At 37.6% G+C, this 12215-nt stretch overlaps 2 protein-coding genes and 1 pseudogene across 2 annotated transcripts; all 3 read left to right on the top strand.

Annotated features, from left to right (window-relative positions):
• Nucleotides 1-2497: 2497 nt before the first annotated feature.
• Nucleotides 2498-3830, top strand: LOC122054111 (transcription factor MYB61-like). The gene is made up of 3 exons (XM_042615943.1): nt 2498-2760; nt 2849-2978; nt 3052-3830. Exons 1-3 carry the CDS (start codon nt 2628-2630, stop codon nt 3635-3637), a joined length of 849 nt encoding a protein of 282 aa, XP_042471877.1. The 5' UTR covers nt 2498-2627; the 3' UTR covers nt 3638-3830.
• A 1276-nt stretch (nt 3831-5106) lies between these two features.
• LOC122035865 lies at nt 5107-5668 on the top strand (annotated as a pseudogene).
• A 272-nt stretch (nt 5669-5940) lies between these two features.
• On the top strand, nt 5941-10531 carry LOC122054099 (flap endonuclease 1-A). The gene is made up of 17 exons (XM_042615932.1): nt 5941-6203; nt 6294-6410; nt 6604-6662; nt 6798-6857; nt 6937-6990; nt 7087-7135; nt 7231-7278; nt 7477-7542; nt 7717-7767; nt 7848-7967; nt 8030-8114; nt 9285-9366; nt 9505-9613; nt 9687-9743; nt 9844-9890; nt 9972-10026; nt 10206-10531. Exons 1-17 carry the CDS (start codon nt 6192-6194, stop codon nt 10278-10280), a joined length of 1146 nt encoding a protein of 381 aa, XP_042471866.1. The 5' UTR covers nt 5941-6191; the 3' UTR covers nt 10281-10531.
• Nucleotides 10532-12215: the final 1684 nt, after the last annotated feature.

Genomic DNA, 12215 nt, shown 5'->3' with positions numbered 1-12215 from the left:
CCTTTGTTTGCTGTTGCAAAAGAGTGTGGCGAGGTTTCTCCACCCATAAGGAGTTTATATTAGCCGGTTCTCCGGGGACTCATCCACCGACGGATTGACCGGACTCGTCCACCTTACGGAGACGCCGAGGAGTAGGAGCCCTAATCTCCGAACCTCGTTACATCCATCGAGTTTGAGGTTTGATTTCTTTCTTTGTCGCTTCTATTGTTTTATTTCCGCTGCGCTAACTCGACATTGTAGAAAGAATCGAACGAATTGGGGTCGGCTATTCACACCCCCCTCTCTAGCCGTACAAAGGATCCTAACAAAATTTTCACCTTCTACGACTCACTCATAAGAGAAAGTCTCTTCTTATTTATATGTTTATAACATCAATACTTAAAGCATCCACAATGCTTCATCGTTATAACACTCACCACCTCATCAAAAAATATAGAGTCCACTGCCACATACTCATTATAACATCTTTCTTTCACTCACATTCCTTTTAATATTAACCCTAATTATTTATGGGTCTCACAATCTATTCAATTATCTTAAAATTATATTATATTAAATAAAATTTTATGTATACATATTAATAAATATTTATAGATGAAATTTCAAACTAACCGTTAGTTAAAAATAACTGTTAAAAAAGTAATCTTTTTATTCAATTATTAATTTTAAAATTTTAATTTTTTAATAAATATTTTTTTAAAAAAAAAAAACACACGCTTGGTTAGAACTGGCCCACCCCCACATTGTAATTGAACGCATTCAATTATTTGAACCCATTCAAAATGGGAAGTATACTAATACCGTCCACAATGGATGATTAACATCAAGGGATATTATAATACCCCTATTAACGAGTATTACATATGCTCTTATGATACGTTATATTACTTGTGAGACCGTTGCTATTCCTCTCTTCATTTTCATTCACATGTCCAACATGCATGCTGATCTTAATTAAGCTACTCACGTACAAATCCCATTAAGTTCCGGACCACGACGTAAAATGTCTTCGGTGCAGACGGAGCAAACCGGAGGAGCCTCCCCACACATGAGTTGGCGTCGACTGTTTCATTCTCATTTTCCGGGAACCTTCTTTGGCACCTCCCTTTCAGTGCGCATACAGTCTCGCAGCATGCAACGTGGACCCGGTTCATCTTCGCTGAGGACAAGAAGGCATCGAAAGGACGAGGCGCGTTCGCATCGCCAATATGCTGCCTCGCTATCTTCCAGCTGTGGCCAAGTAATTACGGTTCCCCGTCAAACTTCCTTTGCAATTTAGTCCATGCTTCGTCCCAATAATTGATGGCTGTGTGCTCTTTTTTATGGCCTTCCAGGGACAGCATAAGAGGACAAGCGCGGCTTGGCACGGTCGTATTTTTTTAGCAGTCATGGAGGCGACGACAGGAAGAGGAAGTATAAAAAACAGAGCAGGCATTCCAATGCCTGATTGTCCGCATCCCGTGCATGGAATAACAGTCAAAGTCCTCTTGAAGCTGATGAACTACGGTGGATGCATTTTTAAAAGACTGATTTCCTCACTTTATTATCTTATCTTGTATTGATTTCAAGGACTGGACCAGTCTTTGCAACAGCTGCGAGTACTATTCTCTTACTTTATTTTCATATAATATTGATGTTTGGACTTTAGGGCAGATGGTCCTTTAAAAAGGTTCCGGGCGGTGAAAGCGAATGTGTTCTTTAAGGATTCGACGTAAAGTTAAAGCTATTAAGTCAACTCACTATATGTAAGTTCTTTGAGCTTGCTTGAATGGGCAAGAATTTAACGAAAATTACTTCATATCAAATGAATCGACCGATTGGATTCGAAGGCTTAACAATTTTTATTTCGGCTTATAATTGGGATCACATGAAACAGCATCGTGCCACCGAAACAAAATTAATAATTGACGACAAATGGAATAAATTAAACTATACTGTGGAATAACTAATTAAGGCTCGGACTATTGCAGTTTAATGAGTTGAGGGAACGAAATAGTATAGAAAGATTCCTAACTATTTAATAAGAGTTTGTCCTCGCAGACAATCGAGATTATAACAAAAAGATGTACTCAATTGAATTAGCTTTCAGATAAAGGCAAACACAAGGCACTCGTACCATGGTAAAAGGTTTTTGAGTGCCAAATCGAAGCATTCTCCTCGTTTCATGCATTCACAATCGTCGAGCCAGTTCTTCTGTCTGCCCAAGACTTCTGGTAACTCCAACGAAATCAAAGGCCCGCCTCATTTGACCACTAAAGTCGGCTGCCCACGTTTTACCACGAGCACTACTAAATTAGAGTATCATCTTACATGTAGGAGGGAGAAGAGAGTTGCATGTAGATGAGAAAAATTAAAAAAATTTATTTTAACCACGTCAATTCGTCCACGTTGGACGTTGCCAAGTCAGATCAACCCATTTCAATCTTGTGCAAGCCAAATATGATAGAGTTCATTACGGGCTATGTCGAGCGCGACCAGTGACATTATAAATCCATGGATGGCCTGGCTGGACCTATTTGACACCAACAGCCACCATCTCCCCTGCTTCTTTCCCTTGTCTTTCTCTCTTTTTAGCTCAGGCCTCATTCTGTCCGATCAATCTCATTGCCCACGTTGGAGAGCACTTCATGGGGAGGCACTCTTGCTGCTACAAGCAGAAGCTGAGGAAAGGCCTGTGGTCGCCCGATGAGGACGAGAAGCTCTTCAACCACATAACCAAGCATGGCCATGGATGTTGGAGTTCTGTCCCAAAGTTTGCAGGTATATCTCCACCCAATTCTGTTTGTTTATTCGTGGCCTTTTCGTTGTAAAGAAAGAATCATCGAGGGGGAGCAATGGAAAATCTCAGGTTTGCAGAGGTGCGGGAAGAGCTGCAGGTTGAGGTGGATAAACTATCTGAGGCCTGATCTCAAAAGAGGCATGTTCTCAGAGGAGGAGGAGAGGCTCATAATTGAACTCCATGCAGCGTTAGGCAACAGGTGCATCGGATTAACGCGTCAAATTTCTTCCATTGCTGTGACATTTGACATCTTTTTTCCTCTCTGTGTTCAGATGGTCGCAGATTGCCTCAAGGTTGCCTGGAAGAACCGATAACGAGATCAAGAACTTCTGGAACTCCTGCATCAAGAAGAAGCTGAAGCAGAATGGCATTGACCCTGACACCCACAAGCCACCCAAAGAGGATAAACCCCACAAGGATGAGCCTGTCGCTCCATCAATCATCGAGAATTCAGATTTGTCCAACTCCGGGACGTCCGAAAGCCAGTCCTTGAGCCAGAGCCTGCCGCTCCGGTTTGAGCAAAGCGACATGGCTCTGAATGTGATTCCTGAGTTCAGTACTGGCTACAACAACGACAACACTCTCACTTCAATTATGAATCTCCCTCAAGATGCTTCATTTCAGCCTTTCCAGTACTTGGAAGGTGGTATCGATGTCAATCCGAGTAGCAGCAGTGGGAGCAGTGGGAATAGCAGCAGCGCAATGCAGTTGCAGAGCTACTTTCCATGGTCAGAGTTGCTGCCCGATGGAGGTGCTGAAACCCACATCGGAGATGAGCCAGAGGACCTCAAGTGGTCAGAGTACCTCAATGGCACCATTCGATGCATGTACGGGATGCACAAAGATAGCAGCATTTGAATTCTTGGCACCGTGATTGAATAATTGAAAGACGTGTTGAATTTGTAAGGTGTGTGAATTGCGTGCCGTAGATTTTTTATTTTTTATCCTCCTCATGTACAGAAGGACTACTCATCATATCACAGTTCTTAACTATGTGAACTTTGAACTTGGCAGAAAATAAAAGCCTTCTGCTCTGGCAGATTGATGTTGATTTTCCTTTCTTTTCTTTTCGATGACTTAACAAGGAGAATCTTTGTGTTAAGGTGAGTCTGCATCAGTTTCCTACTTCATAAACAGCAGCATTCAAGTGATGGGATTGATGTGTATCTGAAGAATGCTATTGCCAGTCAACCTGGTGCAATTATGCGAAGACAAGTGCATTCGGCTTTCTACATGTACCTTCTTCACTGCTGTCTTAAGACCAAACAAAAATAATAATAAAAAAAATGTGCGAATTGGAAGGATGAATGTTTAGGTCGTGGAGGAGGCTTCCTGGTTGCGTGTTGCATTCTGCCATTATCAATGGAGACTTCTAGTGTCGTGATGTTTTTATTAAATGTATATTCCGAAGCATCGAATACCATTGACTTTAAAGACAAGGACAGGGAAGGAACAATAAGATAGTGATGAAAGAATGAGGAAGAACAAGGTAGCGAGTTCTCGAGCATCGCCAAGTCGATCTATGCGGCTCATTTCACATGGGCAAAGCATGTGAACTCAATAATTAGATCACAGAATCTAATTATTGTAGCATAAAAATGATTAACAATTTCTCACAATTCAAGAGGTAAATTACAGATCAATTTATTTATAATCGACTGTCAAATACCTACAAGATGGAAGAAGTTTATGTAATCTAATTATGGAGCTGGTTTAGGGAGTGCCATCAGAATTAAACGAGTCGTCTTCCTCCCATCGGCAGCATCATATGGTTAAATTAAACACAGCATCGTTTAATGTTAATAGAAAACTTTGCAGCTAAGTTAGTAGCTGTTGTACCTACCAAACTTGCAGGTCAAAATCTATGATAGCAACTTTGCAAACAGTCACGTCAGTCATCCAATTTCCATATAAAGTGGTAGCCAGGGAGGTAATGCAACAAAAGATTGAAGAGATATCAGCAATTGATCAAGGCGCATTATGAAATTTTTAAAAGACCATCTAATTTTCAGAGAGCACTCATTTCGCATTTTTCTTCTTCCGCGGTATTATTTTCAAATAACATTGATGCTAAATTTCAAAGAACCATATTGATTTTCAAAAAATAGTAATACAGTGGCGCTATATATATTTCAAATGTTAGCACCACTTAATGGTGCTAGTTTTAGAATTTATACATAACCAAAGTAATGATTTTTGACAATCAACATGACGATGACGTTGTTTTTTAAAAATCAATACTGTGGTATTAATTTTTGAGATGTAGTACCATAATAATTTTGTTATTTAAAATCTAGCACCATAATAGTGCTACAATTGGAATATATATGTTTCATGGAGAAGAACATTACAGTACATGTATATGCTTCTGGCTGGAATCTTATTAAAAATGGGAGCATATGGATTTATTCGAATCAATATGGAATTATTATCCCACGCTCATTCCGTATTTTTTCCCTGGTTGGTAATAATAGGAACTATTCAAAATAATCTATGCAGCTTCGACCTCTCTCGGTCAACGGAATTTGAAAAAGAGAATAGTCTATTCTTCTGTATCTCACATGGGTTTTACAATTATAGGAATTGGTTCCATAACTGGAATCGGGCTCAATGGTGCTATTTTACAAATACTCTCTCATGGATTTATTGGTGCTGCACTTTTTCTTTTTTTTGACGAGAACGACTTGTGATAGAATGAGTCTTGTTTATCTCGAAGAAATGAGGGGGGTATCGATCCCAATGCCAAAACTTTTCATCATGTTCAGTAGTTTTTCAATGGTTTCTCTTGCATTGCCGGGAATGAGTGATTTTGTTACAGAATCATTAATTTTTTTTGGAATAATTACTAGTAAAAGATAAAAATTTCTTCTACTTTCTAACTATTCTTAGATATGGACTATGAGCAACCTATAAAATAAATATAATCATCTTTCTGCTCCAATTTAAAAAATTTAAAAGTGAATTACGTCTTTTAAATTTTGCAACTTTAAATACGCATCGGTATTGATTTCATCCTATTCTTTTAAATTTTCACTTCCATCCGATTAAAAGTTTGATACTGAAATCCGGTGTGACTGCAGCGGCTAATTGGGCCTAATTGGGTCGCAGAGGCTAAACCCGGTTTGTTTTGAATTAACGGATCATTCGAAGTCCGAATCGCACTCAAACTGCCTAGTCTGCTAGGGTTCGGTTCGAGTCGATCCGGTGGACCTTCGGATTGAAAGGGAAGGAAGACGGGGGTTGAAGATCACAGGAGTCCAGACTCCAGAATGAGTCTGTGAAGCGGGAAAGGACGAAGATAGCGCGCCTATTCTTTCCCATTTTACCATTTCCATTTCCATTTCCATTTCCATCACCGTCTCCTCTATCTCCTCTCCGTGATCTACACCCAAGCCTCTCCGTTGAGGTCGCCATGGGGATAAAGGTAAGCTTTCACATCCGTATGCCTCTGCGATTGTCAACCTCACTTACTTAGCCATGGCGTGGTTATCGCTCCCTGTCGCTTTGCTGTTAGGGTTTGACGAAGCTCCTTGCGGACCACGCTCCCAAAGCTATGAAGGAACAGAAGTTTGAGAGTTATTTCGGTCGGAAGATTGCAATCGACGCCAGCATGAGCATCTACCAGTTCCTTGTCCGTTTCTATCCCTGATTTTTAGTCTTTTTTTCTTCTTATTTTTTTGGATTATGCTTTTGGATATGCCATCCTCTTCTCGGGTTAGGGTTTAGGGTTTTAGATAGTGGCTGTTGAGCTTATATCTCCTGTTTGTACCACCCACACTTTCCTCTATCAAATTTACAACTTGATGCACTTTTCTCGCATCTAGATCGTTGTCGGAAGAACTGGCATGGAAACTCTCACTAATGAGGCTGGCGAAGTTACAAGGTGATCTTACACTTGTATTCCATTGTGTGGTCCGTGATAAATGTTAAAAGTGATCTAATTTTGAGTGAAATTTCTTCTTGGCATGTACTTGTTTATTTCTTCTTCTAACTCTTGACATTTGGTATGGCTGATAAGTCATTTGCAGGGGATGTTCAATCGAACTATCAGATTATTAGAAGCAGGTATCAAGCCAGTGTAAGCCCATTTGCATGTCTAAATATCATTTTGTTTCTCATTCAGCCACCATATTTTATTATCATCTTTGTGATGCCAGATATGTATTTGACGGCCAGCCTCCAGAGCTAAAGAAAGAGGAACTTGCTAAAAGGCAAGTCTTTACAGATTTGTCATTGTTTTCCCCCCTATTTTTCTGTTTTTTTTTTGGCAAGATAATGATAATCTATAAGCTTATTTTATTCTTTAGATATTCAAAGAGGGAAGATGCAACTAAGGATTTGAGCACAGCAATCGAGGTCATTGCTTGTGCATTACAATTACCTTTATTGGGGCTCTTTAGCCTGCTAGAATTTCTTTTGCCGCTTTAGTTGGTTACTTTTGTTGTTTGCAGACTGGTGATTTGGAGGGAATTGAAAAGTACAGCAAAAGGACTGTCAAGGTAATCTTTGATATTGCTATTTTATTGGAAATTACCATGAGGATGTTGTTGACTATGATGCAATCGACGTGAAGTTAGCATGCTGATTATCTATTTCCTTCATATGTAACATAGAGTTTCTTTAAATATATTTAGAACTTTCATATTACCTTCTTGAATAATTTGATTCCAGTAGCTTACTGTAGAGTCTTTTCATAGGTAACCAAGCAACATAATGAAGATTGTAAACGTCTCTTAAGACTAATGGGTGTGCCTACTATTGAGGTAAACTAGTCCACTTTCACTTGTTCAATTCTTTATCCTTGCACGAGAATTTGAACTAACAATGACACAGTTTTGCTTTCTCATGCCAACATTTCCTAAAACTGCATGCAGTTGCTTAATATATAAGTATTTTATCACTTGTTTTAGTAGCTAACTCATCTTTATGATCTAAAGGCACCCTGTGAAGCAGAAGCTCAATGTGCAGCTCTTTGCAAAAGTGACAAAGTAAAATGATGCATTGTAACATATTATATTTTGTTTTTTTTAACTTTAATATCCTAAACATATTTCTTATTAATCTCTAGGTGTATGCGGTTGCCTCAGAAGACATGGATTCTTTAACTTTTGGGGCGCCGAAGTTTCTCCGTCACTTAATGGATCCTAGCTCCAAAAAAATCCCTGTGATGGAATTTGAAGTTTCAAAGGTATATTTATTCTGCTTATTGCTAATTTAATTACTGCATTTATTCTCATCCTTACTTTTCAGGTTCTTGAAGAACTAGAACTCACTATGGATCAGTTCATTGATTTGTGCATCCTCTCTGGATGTGATTATTGTGATAGCATCAAAGGTAAACTCGTTTATCAGATATTGCACACTCAACAAGTTTAACATACAAGTATAGTATTCTACTTGTTCACTGTTTATGAAATTTGATAACTAATGTACATTCAAATCTCTATTACATTAATGCTTGTGTAGTTGAATATGGTGTCAGTGCTGCAACTGTTCCATGTTTATATTGCTCTTCCATGTCTATGTTACTTGGACTTGATATAGCGTTCAACATGAGTATGATTGCAATTTCTGACATGGCCATTTTTACAAATTTGTACATGTGCTGAATAGGGTTTGAGTGTTTACTCTTAGTGTCAACTGTTTGGGTGTCATTATCCAAGTTTCTATATCCAACACAGATTTGGACAGTTATTTCATGCTTTGGATTTTTTTTTAATGTTTGATCACTGATTCTGTTTAGTTGAAGGAAATAAAAACTCTGTTTCTGCATTGGATGTTCCATGAAATAAATTATACACATGATGCTATTTTCAAAAATGTTTTCACAACCTTTCTATTTAATTGGCATTGCCTTTATTGATTTGTTTATGTCGTTATTTATTATTAAAAAAAAAGGACTGCCCAGTACCCACTATGCGGGTTCCGGGGAAGGATCCATTGTATGCAGTCTTGCTCTGCTTTTCGCAAGAAGCTGTTTCCAGGATTTGAACTTGGGACTTTTTGGTCATAAAGTAACAACTTTACCATTGTGCCAAGACTCCTCTTCTTATTGTTTATTATTCTTCCTAAAAAAAGTTTTGATCCATTACTACTCTTTCGGGTTTAATGATCAAAATTGCATCATTCTGTAAAAGCAATTTTATTCTCTTACCAAGTTTTATGCCATATTTGTACTCCTTAAAATCGTGTGATACCATCCTCAGCTATGCTAGTCATCCTTTTTCATGATTTCTGCATCTAGAAGTTTTGTGTCAACAAAAACAAAATAATGTTGCTTACCTTTCTATGGTTGCATTTTCTGCTTTAGGTTCTTTTTGCATTTTTGATATGCTCTATATTTCCAAAACTCATATTTATGTGCGTAAGACATTCATTGCATTTTTATTTCTTCTCCCTAGAATATGTATTCTTTTTACTATGTACATAATATACATAGCAGCTTTTTTTATTATTTTCTTTTGTAACTTCCTATGCATTGTTGCTAAACGAATGACTCTGTCAGGCATTGGAGGACAAACAGCTTTGAAGCTCATCCGTCAGCATAATTGCATAGAGAATATCTTGGAGAACATAAACAAAGAAAGGTGCTCCAATTTCCACGTTCACTCATGCAAGATTTAGTTGCATCACCTTCAATTGTTGTGGTGTTGTGAAAATTAAGATCCATCAGGATTCTGATGTGGTCCTTGTGGTTTCTCTTATAAAACTTGGTATAATTATAGATATCAAATTCCTGAAGAGTGGCCTTATCAAGAAGCTCGACGCTTGTTCAAAGAACCAAATGTGATCATGGACGTTCCAGAACTAAAGTGGATACCTCCAGACGAGGAGGTAGTAATGAAAATTAATTAGGTGCTAATAAGTCCATTAGGCTTTTTTACACATTATTCCTCTCTCTTATCAGGGTATTCAGAACTTTCTGGTGAATGAAAATGGATTCAACAGTGATCGAGTTGCTAAGGTATTTGTCCTCTTCATAGTGATTTAGTCTTCGTTAATAGTTGATTGTGTAAGTCCCCATATTAAACTGTTTGCTAATCTCACCTCCTAAAATTTTCTAGGCAATAGAAAAAATTAAATCGGCCAAGAACAAATCTTCCCAGGGCCGGTAGGAATTCTTTTCTATCTTGTCTGAACTTTGGTGTTGCTTATGATCAATGTAGTCATTTTGATTTTAATTTTTTTCCAGGTTGGAGTCCTTTTTTAAACCTGTTATAAATGCATCCGCCCCCACCAAAAGAAAGGTATGCTTCTGTTGGCACCTTTTGTGTGTGCATGTTTTCCTTTATTTTTTTCCCCAAAAAAACCTCATCACATTCTAGGTTTGTGTTTTGCTATCAATTAGTGGTTCTTTAATTATACAAATGACATTATAAAAAGATTATTCTGTACTTTCAATTCTGGCACTTGCAATATTTATCAGGAGAGTGACAAAGCTTCAAAAGAAACTTCTACCAACAAGAACTCTAAAGCTGGAACTGCAAAGAAGAAAAGATAAAAAGCTCCCTCATCCCTCAAAAATTGTAGTATGTCATCCTAGCAGATAAGATCTGTTGGCTCAGATTCTAAAGATCCTAAGTTTCCTTATCATACTGTTTTGGCATATGATTCTCACTGGCTGGTCATGTTTCTGAGAACTTTGGTGCACGATGCACCTTTGCTAATTTCTAAGTGTGCTTTATGTTATGTGTCTGACCAATTCCCAATTCAATCCATCAAAGATCTCATCAGGTTACTAATTTTTTCTCATTTGAACTGATTTGAATGACATTTAACCTTTGTTGAGTGTGTTTTGATGTATGTTGTGTGGATGACCTCTGCTATGATTAGAATGAAAATTTTGCTTGTATTGGTCATCAATGATCTTTGCTATATATGATAGGTGGTCAAAATATACATAGAGATAGAGGATACTTTTGTGGCTAGATAGTATTTGTTTAGTGTCATTTTATTATTATTTTTTTGTCGCCTTCAATTGTAACCATTCCAAAAGTTTAACCAGGATGACGCATTTTAAGAGGCAAACCTTCTTGTAAGGGGTAGGTCAACTATGGCCTGTTTGGTTGACATCAATAGGCAAATATTTTTTTAACTACATTCGCTATGGTTAATAATTAATGTACTGGTTAACTAACTAAGGTCTGTAAAAGATTTAACTAGCGTTAGAAAGGAACAAAGATTAAATAGGGTTTAGCAGCAGTTTAGTAATTTAGAGATTGATCACATGGAAACTAATCCAATTCAGAATTGTTCATATATACAAAAAAAGAGTAAAGTAATTAAGCAGTCACTGGAACGTTCTTGGATATCAAAGTAAAGGCAGGAGGTTAAATATATTTGCATTAACAAAAAAAAAACACTTTTCTTTGTCAATTTGTGTTGAATTTAGGCCATTAAACGAAAGTATTTTCTTCAACTATATATGATATACAAATTAAAAGTTGATATTACTTATTCCAAATAGTCTTGTAGTATGTTTTCCTCGTAAATTACTTCTCCTTTGAAATCATTATGAAGTCTTGTGCATCATGATGTTTTGGAAAAATCGAGCCTATGCCAATCCCAACCTAGGCCCGAGATTGGGTCGACCAACTTTAATATATATAAATGTTTTATTTTTTTTATACAATTGTGTATATTAATACTTTATAGTCTTTTATAAGGTCCCATTAGATATTATCAAATTTTACAAGCGTTGGAGAGTTGGGGTTGTATGATCAAAATCAAATTTAGGGTTATAATAGCATATAAACCCTAAAAGGCCCTGATGGTTAAGATAAAAAAAAAATCAAATCCATAGATAAAGTTGTTCATCCCTTAATTAATAATGAATTATTAAGCCTTTCACACTTTGTGTGAAAGGAAAAAAATATATAATCTGACAAACATGTTTCCCCATTAATTTATAAATGCAGAGATATTTATTTCTTCGAAGATTAAAATGCCAAGCAATGTATATTAAACACAGATTGCATATTTGCCAAAACTCGCACTCATTAATATATTCTTTTATAAATCAAAGGATGATGATGAATGTTCCTACCTATGAACGAAGAATGTGTTAGCATTTTTGGGTAGTTTTAATATAGTCAACTAAGTTTAGATTGATCAGTTAGATTTTGTTATATTTGATCTTTATGTCTAAGTGTGCAGGAGCTTATGAACATAAGAAGTCGAGCCGAAGACGCAACTAGCGAGAAGGATGACACGGGAAGAGAGTTGACGGTCTCAGTGCATCCGAAGGACGAGATGCTGCGGAAGAGTACGACGGCAGACAAGAAGAACGCGCGCGGCGGTCCAAAGGACGAGAAGCCAGGGAGGAAAGCTGCTCGAGGAGAAGGTCGGAGTTGGATTCGGGTGAGCTCAACTCTGATTAGCCGGAGCATCACCCATACGAAGAGATCAACAAAGGAGCTGATCTGCTGTATGGAAG

The sequence above is a fragment of the Zingiber officinale genome, chromosome 1B (assembly GCF_018446385.1).
Source record: "Zingiber officinale cultivar Zhangliang chromosome 1B, Zo_v1.1, whole genome shotgun sequence".
Taxonomy (NCBI): domain Eukaryota; kingdom Viridiplantae; phylum Streptophyta; class Magnoliopsida; order Zingiberales; family Zingiberaceae; genus Zingiber; species Zingiber officinale.
This window is presented reverse-complemented; position numbering and strand designations above follow the sequence as displayed.

Bases quoted from the DNA above. Each gene is read 5' to 3' on its own strand.
- LOC122054111 (XM_042615943.1), top strand. From the start codon at position 2,628: ATGGGGAGGCACTCTTGCTGCTACAAGCAGAAGCTGAGGAAAGGCCTG. The intron at 2,761-2,848 runs GTATATCTCCAC...GGAAAATCTCAG, and splicing joins TTCTGTCCCAAAGTTTGCAG to GTTTGCAGAGGTGCGGGAAG. The intron at 2,979-3,051 runs GTGCATCGGATT...CTCTGTGTTCAG, and splicing joins CATGCAGCGTTAGGCAACAG to ATGGTCGCAGATTGCCTCAA.
- LOC122054099 (XM_042615932.1), top strand. The intron at 7,136-7,230 runs GTCATTGCTTGT...TGTTGTTTGCAG, and splicing joins ATTTGAGCACAGCAATCGAG to ACTGGTGATTTGGAGGGAAT. The intron at 7,279-7,476 runs GTAATCTTTGAT...GTCTTTTCATAG, and splicing joins ACAGCAAAAGGACTGTCAAG to GTAACCAAGCAACATAATGA.